This window comes from Sceloporus undulatus, chromosome 3 (assembly GCF_019175285.1).
Source record: "Sceloporus undulatus isolate JIND9_A2432 ecotype Alabama chromosome 3, SceUnd_v1.1, whole genome shotgun sequence".
Taxonomy (NCBI): domain Eukaryota; kingdom Metazoa; phylum Chordata; class Lepidosauria; order Squamata; family Phrynosomatidae; genus Sceloporus; species Sceloporus undulatus.
In genome coordinates, this window is record NC_056524.1 from 247,881,626 (window position 1) to 247,896,203 (window position 14,578).

Here is a 14,578-nt window from a genome sequence, read left to right on the forward strand (position 1 = left end):
ATCTGTGAATGGCAAGCCCGTTTTTAGTGGCAGTACATGTACGCGGCTGCGCTAGCAGACAGACTTACTCAGCACCACCATTCAAAAGACTGGGACTTGAGTATGCACAGATTTTGTTATCTGCGGGGGGCTGGGGCTGGAATTGTTTCCCTGCAGATAGAGAGGTGCGACTGTAATAGTGCCACTCTGTTCTACTTTGATCAGGCCTTACCTGGAATACTGTGTCCAGTTCTGGGCACCACTGTTTATAAAAGATAATGAGAAACTGGAAAGTGTCCAAAATGGTGAAAGGTTAGGAAACCATGTCCTATGAGGAAAGTCTTGGTGAGCTGGATATGTTTAGCTTGGAGAAGAGATCTTTAAGAGGTGATATGATAGCCCTCTATAATTATTTGGAGGGGTGTCATATTGAGGCTGAAGCAAGCTTGTTTTTGGACACGGAACAATGGATGCAAACTACAGGAGGTTTTTAAACAGAGGCTGGATGGCCATCTCTGGGGGTGCTTTGATTCTGTGTTTCTGCATGAAATAATGGGATTAAACTGATTTGCCCTTGAGGTCTCTTCCAACTCTATGATTCTAAGTGAGTCTTGATTTATGAAATGTTTGAGTAGGTAATTTAAACAGGTTGGATGGTTGTCTTTCAATAGTGTTTTAATTATGGATTCTTGCATCACATGGGGTGGAACTAGATGGCTCTGGTGACCCCTTCCAGTACTGAGATTATTTAGCCAAAGTGGCACTACACATATGCAAGGAGATGGAGGTATCAACAAGGCCTGAAGAAATCCCCCAAGTTTTGCATGAGTATAAAACAAGTTCAAGAAATGAGGCAGGGACTTCAAAGTGAACCAGTGAAGACTAAGTGTTCATAGTTGCAATGGAATGTTGTTTGGAATCCAAGAAACTGGATTTGGGTTACTGGAATCCTAAAAGCACATTACACTGGGATTCTGTAGCTGTCTCTGTTCCATACTGGAACAGGCTGGAGTGTTGGAAGCTTTTCCCAGAAGAATATTTGCAAGTCATGATATTCTGCCAACTATTATTTCTTTATTAGTTCTGTCTTTCTTTCTTTGTTCTGTCAACGGGGATATGAGAGCAAGTGTGTTGCAGTGCGAAAGTGCTCTAGGCTGCCCCTCACATCTTGTATTAGCCAACCACTCGGTCCTCGTCATACTGTATATATTTTCTTTTTTTAAATTCTGTTTTAATAGATATTTTAATTGTAACATGTTTAATCCTGTTTTAAGTGGGGGAATTTGGGACATAATGTTGTAAATTTGGATTTTAATATGTTGTGAACCAGTTTGATTGTCTAGTTACAGAAAAGCGGGATACAAATAAAAGTTTTATTATTATTATTTATTATTCATGACCACAAGTACCCAACTGCCATTCTTTCTAGTAGCCTTCCTGTGTTCATATGCTAACTTCAAACGTTGAGCCTTTATAGAAAAAGTAACAAAAATGGATGGAGTGTTTTGATTTTGTCCTCTGTACCAAATACCAAAGAAAACATTTTAAATTTTTTCATTTGTATTTATCTTTTGATGATAAGATTTTCAGACTAGACATATGCCTTTGTAATTGCAGCTGGAAGTATGGACAACAGGAAAGCACATCTGTGGCGGTGCTAAAAGTGATCAGTGTTTGCTCAGTAGAAACCTTGGGGTTGGGGGCTTTTTAAGAAGTTTACAACTGGTGTAGTGAGATAAGTGTCATTATTGTATAATGTCCCATTGCTCAGGGGTGTTTTAACTTGTACCCAAGGTTTCTTTTTCAAGGTGTTTATGTCTAAGAAACTAATTGTGCAGACAATTAACAAGCCTGTTTGTGTTCTTTAGAGTTTGTTAGAACAAGAAGCTCACTTAAAAATCCAAGTTAAAGAGCTTGAAACAAATGTAATTGCTGCAGCTCCAGATAAAATCAAGCAAAAAGAAATGGAGAAAAAGTGCAATAGTTTCAAAGAAGGTGTGTATACTCTACTATAGTTCAGGACAAAATCCTAATTTGAATTGCATTATCATCAAGTGCCCTTGTTATCTAATAATGTAGTGTGTGTTGTTTTCAAATAAAAGAAGTTTACAGTTTTGTGCAAATTTGTAATTTTCTAGATACCTTAATTTTTTTTAAAAAAATAATATGTTATTTTGATCAAAGTATTGTGTTCTGTAAGGCAGAATTCTGTGGAGAAATGTTTGAAATGAGTGAGTGTTGATACTCAGGAATAAATATTGAACAGAATATTTGATTTCATTTTCAGACTGATAGCATAAATAGTTAACCAGTATTCTGAATGATTCTCTTTACTTGTTCATGAGTTTTGCTTTCCAGTAGATTTTAGGAATTTATGTTCAGGATTAGGCACATTTAATTTATATATTTTCTTTGGAAAATGTATTATAAAGTTTAAGTGTTCTTCCAGTTAAACTGGTGTATTGTTTGAAAATATTCCTTACTCTACGTCTATTCTTATTTCACCCTATTGCATGAAATATTTTCATTTCATTTATTACTTGTATGGCTTTCTAAAACGTTACTTTTTCACCAGTCCCAGGATCATAGGAACATTTTAAAATTTTCCAGTGATTTCCCAGTTCAGTAACTGAAGGCCTATTAAAATTTTGAAAAAGTCATGTGACTACATATAACAATCTTGTATAGTCATGTAAATAATTATTTAGCAGTGTGATCCTTCATATAATAATTATATTGTCAAACTTTCCTATATTTTTTGTTCATTTTCCTCTTGAGAAGTCTGTGCTGTAGAATGCAGATATGTGGGGAGTGAAGTGTGTTAAATTTTTAAATTCAATCCAGCGTGGATGCTTGTTAGAATTTCTTTTGACATCACATAAACAAACATGTCTTCTAGTACAAACGTTTAATACTATTAAAAAATCCAACCCAACAAATATTCCAAATACAGTAGAGTCTCGATTATCCAACCTTCGATTATCCAACATTCCGGATTATCCAATGTTGCTGCTCAGTGATTTCTTTACATTTTCAGAGGACTGAACTGTTTATATAGTACATATTGTACATCACAATGTTGATCAGTGATTTCTTTATATTTTTAGAGGACTTTTTATACATTACAGTGTTATTCCTATAACGTTACTGCAACGTGACTTTTACTGTTACTGCAATACAACTTCAATACATTTGCAATTCATAGTGATTTCAAGGCCTTTCTTGGACCCTCCGGATTATCCAACATTTTCGGCTATCCAACTATCAGCCCACCCGTTTATGTTGGATAATCAAGACTCTACTGTATATAAGACAGTATGGCTCATAGTAGCTAAGAATACCAGGTAACCATTATCAGGGATAACAGTATCAAGAACGTAAAAGATATATAAATATCTGTGTAGGAACTGTTAAAATGTCCAAGTTAACTGAGGACTGACTTGTATTTGAAAGTTTGACTACCTTCTTTCTTCCCTGATACATCATTATAGGTTTTTCCAAAGGTAGGAAATAATGAACCAGATTCAGTAATTTCAGATTTACTGTATTTTTGTTGATAGTCCATTGCTTCTAATTATTAAATAAAGTTGATTTTCCTTTTAGGAAAATAATTTTTGTAAAGGAAAGAAGTTAATAATTTTGTAGTTGTAATTTCAAAAGTTCTGTCGATTGAAGTAGTGAAAACAGAATATAGTCGCTCCTCCTTTCTCACAGACTTGAGGTCTGCAGTCTTGAATATTCACAGAAGTGTGACCGCTGTTATTTTTAATGGGGTGTGCCCCTGAGGCACACACCCCATTCAAGTCTGTGGGGCTTGAATATACGTGAGTTTGTTTTTGCAGGGGTGGTGGTGTCCGGGATGGATCCCCATGAAAGCAGAGGGCCAACTGTATTATGAAATGAATGCAGACAGGCATTTGTTCATAATGTTCCATAATAGTAAATTCATAAAACATGCATACATTTTTTGTTTAAATAAGGCTTGAGATGATCAACCTGTCTGATTAATACTAGAAATACTCACCATTTTCATCATATTTCTTTCTTTTTTTTAATAGAGTATGACAGAGTTGCTGCAAAGGCTGGTAAATTGGAATCAGAAGTTAAGAAACTACATAATCTCATAGTTGAAATTAATAATAGTAAACTTAAAACTCAACAAGATAATCTTGATAGAATAAACAAGGAAATAGATCAGTGTACGTCTGCTATTACTAAAGCTCAGGTGGCAATCAAGACAGCAGAAAGGTATGATTTTTGTGCCCTTTGTGTGTCAATATAAGTGTGATACAGATACAATACATTTAATAGCTGTATTTCAATGGTTTTTAACAAAGCAATTAATGGGTCAGTTAAGTGAACAGTTTACAATAAGATTGTTGCTTCTAACCATCTTTTAAGCAGGCTACATTCTAAACATACTTTCCAGTGATGAAGGTGGAAACATCCTATAACATGGGGTTGATTCCATCTCTTGCTCTGAAATAGGCAGGAAAAAGAGACTTGAAGGAATCGCCACCAGAGGGAGCAACCCCACCATCCCTCAGTCTTTTTCTTGCCTCGCTCCGAGTAGGATGTGTTTTTCCTTTTCTCCTCCTCCTTTGTCTTAAAGACTTGGATATTTCTTCTAATATTTCTTCTATTCTTCTTATATTTGTGATCTGTTCTCTCCTGCCTTGGCAACTACCTACAAAAACAGCAATGTTTTCTTTAGTCTTGCTATATTCCAGTGATGGCAAACCTTTTCAGGTTCGCGTGCCAGGGGGCGGGCTTCTGCCCCCTCAGTTTGGGGCTCTGTGCTGGGGCAGGACTTCTGGCCCAGGGAGTGTGGCCTCTGCCTTCTGTGGGCAGAGCTTCCCTCTGCCCTTTTCCCGGCCCCCAGCTGTCTCTCAGAGACAGCTGGGGGTCAGAAAAGGCCCGTGAGGGGGCGGAGCCATGGGCACGGCCCCAGTCCTCCTCTTCCCGTACCTTTCCTTGCCCCAAAGGGCATTCTGGAGCCCTTTGGGGGCAAGGAAAGGCAAAAGGGGAAGAAGAGGAATGGGCAGGCCCCCTCCCCACGGAACTTGCCTGATCTCCAATTGCCCCGTTTCTGGACACTTGAGGGACAGGCAGGGTAGGTGGGGAGGAAGAGGGCTGTGTGCGCCCCCTGCCTCCCTCCCCATGGGCCTTTCCCTGCCCTCCAAGTGCCCCGTTTGGAGACACTTGAAAGGCAGGAAGATAAGTGGGGAGGAAGAGGGCTGGGCATGTCCCCTGCCTCCCTCCCCACAGACCTTTCCCTGCCCTCTAAGTGCCCCGTTTGGGGACACTTGAAAGGCAGGAAGGGTAAGTGGGGAGGAAGAAGGCTGTGCACACCCCCTGCCTCTCTCCCCACAGACCTTTCCGTGCCCTCTAAGTGCCCCATTTGGGGGCACTTGGGGGGCAGGCAGACCTTTTCCTGCCTCCAGCTATCTCTCCCGAGACTGTTGGAGGCCAGCAAAGCGCCAGTCACTCCTCTCGCCACCCTTTTCCTGGCCTCTAGGTCTCTTGAAGAAGCAGCTGAAGGTCGGGAGATGGCTGCGAGGAGGAGCCAGAGGTGTGCTTCTCTGGCTCCTTCTCCAGAGCGCCCTTTTCTGTCTTCCGGCTGTCTCAGAGAGACAGCTGGAAGCCAGGAAAAGGCAGGGAGGAGGAGGAACGGGCATGCACGTGCCTCTTCCTCCTTCTCCCTTGCCCCATGCACGAGGAAATGGTGTCAAGTGCTACTTCCGGCATGCATGGCATAGGTTCACCCTCACTGCTCTATCCTTTTGACTTTCTAATGGCTGAAACAAAGCCAGGCAGGGAGAGACAGTTGAGAAGCTGCTGTGTTGGGAGGCAATGGTTGGCCCAACTCCAGCATTATAGAAGAAGAAGACAGCCCAGCCATGTCTGGCTGAAGGGACTAAAGGCCAACGAGCCCAGGCACGGCAGGGGAGGGAGATCCCTCAGTCCTTGACCAGATGTGCTCCGCTGCAATCTCCAACCCCAGCAAAGGGTCTGCACAGTGAGACAGACATCCTGAAAGGAATTGGTGTGGTGGAGGAGGGAATATTCCCTGCCCTTAACCAAATGGTGCCACACCGCAGTCCCCAACCCCAGAAGGGGTTTGGGCGGTGAGATGGACCACCTCACCTTGGTGTGGCCGGAGGACAGATACCACCTGTCCTTGTACCCCACTGCAGACATCAAATCTGGCAAGAGGTTTGGGCAGTGAGAAAGAGAGGAGTCAGACTTCAAGAGGTGACTGATGATCCTAATTCTAATCCTATTTATGGCTTAAGATTTACCCCAGAAGTTTGTTCCTGCCTTGCATTGCCAGTTTTCAAGGAGATTTCAGTGACCTCAATAGTGTGAGTGGAGAGTTTGTTTCTGGCTTGCATTGCCAGTTTGAAGGAGAACTCAGTTAGCACAGAAGTGGAAGTGGAGAGTTCCCTCCAAAACCAACTGCCTCCTCCTCTCCTTCCTCCATGATCCACTCAGACTGAAGGGATCAGAGAGGGTTACCAAAAGGATTTGCCAGGTCCAGGGAGTCTTCTCCGTCTGCCCCATCATCCCCTATTTTGGAGGTTTCAGTCACTCCTTTGGGAGAATTTGTCTAAACAATTTATTTATTGTGCTTCCCTTTTTAGAAAAAGAGGCAAAGCTGTAAATTAAGGTGCGGCAGCCATTTTGATTAAAGACAACAAGTAAAAGAACAAAGGCCTGCTGCTTCTGCTCCAGTCAGCCTCTGTTAAAACAAAACAAAATATTAACTGGCGTTCATTCCTCAGAAGAGGAATGTGATCTGAAAAAAATATAAAATTAAAATAATAATAATTTAAATTTTTTTTAAAAAATGGGGGCCTTTCAGTAGCTCCTGAAACCTGTATTGCTATGTATTTTATATGTATTATCCTATTATTTCCTAGATTGTACATCATAGGCAGGTTTACTCTTATCTATTTATTGTTTGTATGTACAGCGCAGTGCAAATCTACAGCACTATATAAATAAATAAATAAATCTCTTAGACTTTGGGGGTCTGATGATCTTTTATTATTATTGTATTTGTTTTTATGGTATTGTATAAGACAATTAACATATTGGAGTTTAATGACACCTCTGAACAATTAAAGCTGGACAATCCTGATCTTCCTCAAGGGAAGGATTTCCTCCACCCTCCAAACCTGAGCCTTCAACACCAAATACTCCATTTCGTACAGATTTTATGAAGGTCATAAGGCCTCCATAGCTTGTTATTGTGACACCAAATCCAATAGCTGTTGATATATATTATTTACAGCGCACCTCAATTTGTCATGGGAATCAACAGATCCCACTTGTGGTTGCCAGAGTTTATGCTCAATGAAAGTTGTCTGCTATTTCCATTTTTTCTAGAGCTATGTGTGGCTTTAGCGCTTGTTAAAAACAAACAAATAAAAAGCACTTGAGGTCAAAATAAAGTTCTGCCAGAACATTAACAAATGGTTTAAGATAGTGGCTATTTCAGGAGACACTAGCCTAAATGTGATTCGATACAATCCAAGACCACAACTGGTTCAGTTCCAGTGCAAGGGCAGATTTGACCAAAGAATTGACACATAGATGTCCATTACAAACAAAATCTGACATTTCCACCTCTTACTGGGGTCAAATTGTTTGGAATAAAGTCTCTTGGCTGAGACTAAGGATAACAAAAAGACCTTACCATCTTTTATTTAGGAAAAAAATGTTATTTCCTATAATACATTCCTCAAATGAAGAATGAAAACAGGGCCCCGACTTTCCTGTATTGTCTAAATATGACAATGGGGAGCCTTTAAAGATGAAGATGGCTCTGATGCAGGGACTCCATCTTCTGACAGGCTTCTGACTGTGCATTATGCAGTGTTACTACACAATGCGGTTAAGATCTTGGAATAATATTTTCGAGGCCATCCCTCCACTCCAATTAGTCTACAAGAAACGGTCTTAATTTGCCACAAGGCAAAGGTGACTTTTCTTAGACCAGGGCCTTCAATCTTAGAGACACTCTTCAGAGCTGTCTTCACAAAGGTATCAGGTAAGAGTGGGTTAAACCTGCCACATTACACCTAAATTCTGTATCTGTTAATAAGCTTTATCATTTACCTTGACAGGTAATGGCAAAACTGCAAATCTAACCGATGGATGACTCAGTATAAGCCCTGGTTTTCTCCCCTTTATAGTCAAGCTTGACAAGATACACATTCCCTCTCTCTTTCACACACATACATATATACATACACTGATGAAAGAGCAGATGTGGTGCTTAAAAGGTCATAAACAGCATCCTCCTTGGCAATTAGGGCTTCTTCAACTACAGTGGTACCCCGGGATACGAATGCGCCGCCTTACGAAATTTCCGGGTTACGAAAAAAAATCCATTTAAAAAAACTGTTCCGGGTTACGAAGGTTTTTTCGGGTTAGGAAAAATTTTTTGGTGCTTTTCGGCGCTATTTCACACGAAATCGCGGCTTTTCCCCATTAGCGCCTATGGGTTTTTCGGCTTGCGAACTATTTCGGGTTACGAAAGCGGCGGCGGAACGAATTAATTTCGTAACCCGGGGTACCACTGTATATCATTTTCTCAAGGGCCAACCTTATGTGAGCTAAAGATTTTATGAGATCCCTCATAATCAGGTGAACATAAAATTATGTCAAGACAAAGTGGCTGCTTTCTCAGCTGATGCCAGGCCAGATGTAATACAATTTGACAAAAGGCCACAGGCAGCCTCTATATTGGCCAAGAGGCAGATTTTAAATAAACTAAAAAAAATAAACAAACCACTGACATGTGGATGCCTGTTCTAAATAAAATTTGATAAGTTGATTGGTGATAAACTCTTTCAACAATCACTGGATCCAATATTGATAGAAATTAATGATAAGGGAAAATCATTTGCTTTTTCACATAAAAATAAAAAAAGGTCCCTTCATCAGGGACAATCCTCCTTTTTTCCCCATAGATACAATTATGGTATTTGTTCTACAAGAGAAAATAGGTTTGGCAGGCAGTGGTCTGAGCTTAGTTACCAACTTCAGCAGTAGTCCCAGGCACTGCTTCACCTGAGCCAGCAACAACAATGTCAGTGTCTTGCCAAACAAGGACAGAAATAGCCTTAGTCCTGGTTGATTGGTGCTAAAGGGTGGGAGGAAGACTGCAGTCTTTCTTTCATTTTTGATAAGAAATTCAACAGACCTATGGGTCCTCTAAACTCTAAAAATTTGCTCGGATATAGTTCTATACCATTCTCATGATTATTTCATTGCTTCCTCAAGATAAAGGAAGGCAAAGAAGCATTGTCTGATCAGTATTGGAGCCATTAAAAACTATACTATTTTTATAAAAACAAAGGAGGCTTGTTCCAGTCTTCTTTAATTCTACATTTAAAACAAACAAAAACAAAATTTAGAGTGTGGTGCTAGAGCTAAAATTAGTCAATTGGTTTATAAAAAAACCAGGTTCAGACGGGTGATTCTCCAGAAAATCCTGGCGGCACTTCGGCTCCATGATTTCATGTGTCCCCTGTTCTTAGTTGTAGTTTGCTTCTGCATCCCAATCCACCTACCTCATCACAATTATCTACATATTGCTTACCAGGGTAAGCTTTTTCCATACAAGGCTCTATCATTCAGTCGGTTGTTTTCTTAAGTGACACTCACTACACTGATAGGAACACATTGAAAATTGTGGGACCTTCATTTATACCCAAAACTTCACAATGTGCTGATCAAATCTGATTCTCTTTCATAGAATATAATAGATGTCGAGTTGTGCTTTCCTTCCTATCCAGACATGGTTTTCTGCTAACTCAGGAAAAGAACAACCTAGTTCCATTTCAGAAGCTACAACACTTTGGAGTGGTTGTAGACATGTTGCTGACCAGAGTCTATCTGACCAAACAAAGGGTAAGATCCATGAAGAACACCTTCAAGCAGATAGGTTGTTCCCAGTTATCTGATCTAGTGTTACTGGCACACCTACAGTGCCTGATCAGCTTCAATTAATAGTTTGGCATTAACACGAGGAGCCTAGAGTAGGTTCCTCTAGCTATTTCAAAAATAGATGGCACAGATAAATCACCTGTTCTGACATATACCAAATAAGTTCAAATCCCTTTGAACGGTGGTTGTTGCTGCCAATTTCGAAGGATTGTCTGATTTGGGCCCTGCTGGAGTTCCAAATAATGATGAATGCCAGCTTAGGGCGATGTTAATCATTTTGTTACTCCCAATAAGCAAAATGAATAAATAAAAAATAAGACCAACAATCTTTATTCCACAATATAAACTGGCCTAAACTAAAATAGTTTTTGTTTTCAGCCACAACTAACAACAGCTCAATTCTGATTCAAACTGACAAGTTAACATTAAAGGTTCGTGTGAACCAAAGGACTGACCCAATCCAGATCACTGATGACAAAACCAACATTTGTAATAACTTGGTTCTATAAATGATTTCAACATCTTTTTGTCACAGTCAGAACAAGTCGTTGATAAAATTGTGGCTTGTTTTGGATGCATTTTAACATGCTACAAGAAGATTGTGATATCTCTGTTGTGATCAGTTGTTGATCACTCCATTTACAGTGCAGCTACTTCCTCTGCACTACCAACAATCACATCCATCTAAGATAAATGTAGAACATGACATGGCCTTCATCTTCCACATTTACATGCCACCACTGTTGAGTTGCCTTGAATCAAAAGAGGCTTCCTTATGCCTCAGTTCACCCACCCATTGGTCGGGGAGCTTTGGTAAGTCCCATGTTATATGATGTTTCCACTTTCATCACTGGAAAAAGGAACATTGGTTCTTACCTGTGGTATGTTCACTTTCAGCGATGTAAGTGGGAATATCTTCCCCACCCAGAACTGAGGAGGCTGTTTCCCTTGGCTTTGCAAGGGTGGTTGTTAGTTATTTTTAGTTTGACTTAATGACAGTTTCTATTGATTATACTTATATTTGCATTGAATGCTCCCTGAGTTTGTTTTCTATCCACGGCTATAATATTGACTGAGGGATGGTGAGGGTTGCTCTCTCTCTGGTGGCGACTCTTTCAAGTCTGTTTTTTCTGTCTATTTTGGAGCAAGAGATGGAATCAACCCCATGTTATAGGATATTCCCACAATAGAGTGCTATGTACAGTAAAGAAGATGGTAATGAACAGGGAGTAAAAGCCATAGAAGGCATAGAGTATGCTAAGAAAATGCTAAATATGTGAAGAACATAGATGTGTAATTTTGTTTTTCAGAAAGTGCACAGAATTCCAATTCTTTCTCTGTCAAAGAGAGATAACTACAGTGAGGGAGGTACAAAATGAACATTCAGGGTTATTTTGGATTGCCAAAATGTATGCTATGTACCCTAGAAACAACGCAAGCATGTTAAATGTATATACATTTACATTTGTGTACATTTATGCACATGTTAAATGTGGATAATGTGTCTATAATATCTCTGTTGGCTTCCAAAACAGTTTACAATTAACTTCTATGCATTATAAGTAAGGATATGTTTTAGGATAGGAGTCTCTTTGCTGTAGTGAGAAGGGGCAGATGGAACTGCAGATGGACTCACGGAATGGCAGCCAATGAAGATGCCAAGCCACAGAAGCAGTGTGACCTGCATGTGACCATGAGACAGCATGGAAATTGTTGGCACCTGTCTTTTGTTTCTGGAGAGAGCTTATTTATATTCGAAGTCTTATATATAACTAGAGAAGAAGCTTTACATCTACTTTATGCATTCTGTACAGAAATTTGAAAAAATCAGAGGATGCTGTTCTTCACACTGAGAAGGAAATTGACGAGAATAAAAAGAACATTCAAGATTTAACAGAACAGCTGAGTACACTGGATGAAAGAGCCGCTGAAGTTATGAATGACAGCAAAAAAGCTGAAGTATGTGTGATACTGGCTTATATTCTTCAGATGGCATGTGACCTAAAATCATCAACACAGTATATAAACACTGAGTATTTGTATTATGTAAAATGTGTAGTATTTTACTGCACATCTCTAGCACTAGCAAAAGTTCTATTTGAGAGAAGATACTAGATATAGTATACTCCATTAAAGCCATATTCTGCTAAACTTGTGTTGAACCTGCAAAGAAAGGACAGTGAGGTTTTACTGGAGGATACGATTTTTACTGTAAGTCCAATAGTGTCAGTAACCATGGTATAAGCCAGTGTCTTGAACCTAAAGATCCGTCAGATAACATCATTAGACAGCTTTAAAAAAGCGGTCAAGACGGATCTCTTCCGGCAGGCCTTTCCAGATTAACCATCCCTTCCCAGGTTCCCTGATTCCCTCATTCCTCCCGTGGCCCCATCTTAGTGATGGTTGAGGATCAACAGAGGGATATCAGGGTTTTTAGTTTTAACTGCTGTTTTTATGCTTGATATTGTGTGCCATTCTGTCTCCCATGCTATTTAACATTTACATGAAACCGCTGGGAGAGATCATCCGGAGACATGGGGCGCGGGGTTATCAATACGCTGATGACACCCAAATCATTTTCTCTATGTCTCCGACTGATGCAGTGACTGGGGATGGCGTCTCTCCTCTCGTGGCCTGTCTAGAGTCAGTAATGGGCTGGATGAGGGAAAACCGACTCAAACTTAATCCAGAGAAAACGGAGGTACTAGTGATAGGTTCCCCTGGTCCAGGAATGGAGGTGGTTCCACCTGTCCTGAATGGGGTCACGCTCCCCGTGAAGGACTCCGTGCGCAGTCTGGGGGTGCTTCTTGACTCGTCCCTTCACCTGACTGCTCAGGTGAATGCGACGGTCAAGAGTACCTGTTATCAGCTTCGGCTGATTCGCCAGCTGCGCCCATACCTGGCCCAGAGGGACCTTGAAACTGTTGTACACGCTCTGGTAACTTCGAGACTGGATTTCTGTAATGTACTCTACATGGGGCAACCCTTATACCAAACTCGGAAGCTGCAAATGGTGCAGAATATGGCAGCGCGGCTGGTCACTGGTGCTCCCAGGACCAGCCACATAACACCTGTGCTTAAAGATCTCCATTGGCTGCCCATCCGCTTCCGAGCTCAATATAAGGCGTTGGTTATTACCTATAAAGCCCTAAATGGCTTGGGCCCAGGATTCCTGAAGGACCGCCTCTCCCCGTACATTCCGCCTCGCACCCTCAGAACATCTGGGCAGCAACTCCTGAAGGTGCCTGGGGCTAGGTTGGCTGTCACTGCCAGAAGATCTTTTTCCACAGCTGCCCCAGCCCTTTGGAATACGCTGCCCACGGAGCTCCGCTCATCTTCCACCCTGGCCCAATTTAGGAAGGGTCTTAAAACCTTCCTATTTAATCAGGCATTCCCCGACTAAATATCCTGTGGGCCTCCCTCCTCTCTCGTGGCCGTGAGGACGGGCTAAGGGGCTTTTTATTGTTTTTATGGATTGTTGTTTTATTATGGTTGTTTTTAATCTTGTATATTGTCTGCACTTCGGTGCATTTTGTTAGCCGCCCTGATCGTTTGGAAGGGCGGGGTACAAATAAAAAATTTTATTTTTTTTATTTTTTTTTTTTAATATGTTATACTGTTTAATACTGTCTTAAGGGGGGAGGGATAAAGTGTTTTTAATTGTCATATTTTATATTTTACTGTTGTTAACCGCCCGGATTGGTTTGCCAGAGGGCGGTATACAAATAAATATTATTATTATTATTATTATTATTATTATTATTATTATTATTATTAAAGATAAAAATTTCAGAGAGTTTGATGCATAATGTTTAACCATATCAGGCTTCATGAATGATGGAAGAAAGACTTACCTGTCACTCATTTAATAGAACTCTGGCAAGGGGGGCTTTCTTATGATTATTTCTTATGATTGATTTTAAAACCACTTTCTTTAAAAATAAAATTTCAACTAGTAATATTTAAAGAATAGTTAATTTTTGTTTAGTCATATAGAAAACCCACCATCAATTTGAGGAATTGTGAACACCAGAAAATCTAACTAATCAAATCTTTGGCCATCTGCACAACTTACAATTTTTGTAATTCATGATTTCCCAGCAGAGAAGGAGCTGAGCATCCAAACTTTGGGTAGCTCCACCCACTTTGACTCCTGATAGGCAGGGGGAGACAACAATAGGCCTGTCGGGACCTTGCAGGTGGGCGATCTACCAGCACCTCCTCCAGTCGGGCTGACCACCTGAACTGCATCCCAGCCATTCCAAATCTCACCCAGACATCAGCTGAGTCCAAAGGTGAATAAGATGAACCATCATGCCCAGATTCTTTTACTATCATGCAGATTATTAGAGACGAGTGGAATAGGCCGGCCACTAATAGACCCAATCACAGTGTTACTCACAAACACTATATCCTCCAGTCAGCTGTCATGGATAAACTCAAGGTCCCTTTGGTACACGCCCCAGTGTCAGCCCTGGTTTCCTCTGTGGTCTTTAGCAGAGACGGAGAGGACACCCTCAGAAATCCTGAGGATAGGAGGGCAGAAGGGGCCCTCAAAAATGCCCCTGAGGCCATGTCCATAGCCATTACAGTGGTGACTACCATCTCCATGGTAACGCGCGCCAACCTCCAACGGTCT

At 40.8% G+C, this 14,578-nt stretch overlaps 1 protein-coding gene across 7 annotated transcripts in view; it reads left to right on the forward strand.

Moving 5' to 3' along the window:
* Nucleotides 1-14,578, forward strand: part of SMC4 (structural maintenance of chromosomes 4) — a 62,105-nt gene that overhangs the window by 36,615 nt on the left and 10,912 nt on the right. For 6 of the 7 annotated variants that reach the window (XM_042458163.1, XM_042458165.1, XM_042458164.1 and 3 more), the window contains 3 exons: nucleotides 1,848-1,974; nucleotides 4,038-4,227; nucleotides 11,754-11,898. In XM_042458163.1, the coding sequence (XP_042314097.1) occupies nucleotides 1,848-1,974; nucleotides 4,038-4,227; nucleotides 11,754-11,898 (462 nt within the window). Of the gene's footprint in view, nucleotides 1-1,847; nucleotides 1,975-4,037; nucleotides 4,228-11,753; nucleotides 11,899-14,043; nucleotides 14,235-14,578 lie in introns of all 7 variants that reach the window. The other variant, XR_006102930.1, reaches the window with a different exon arrangement.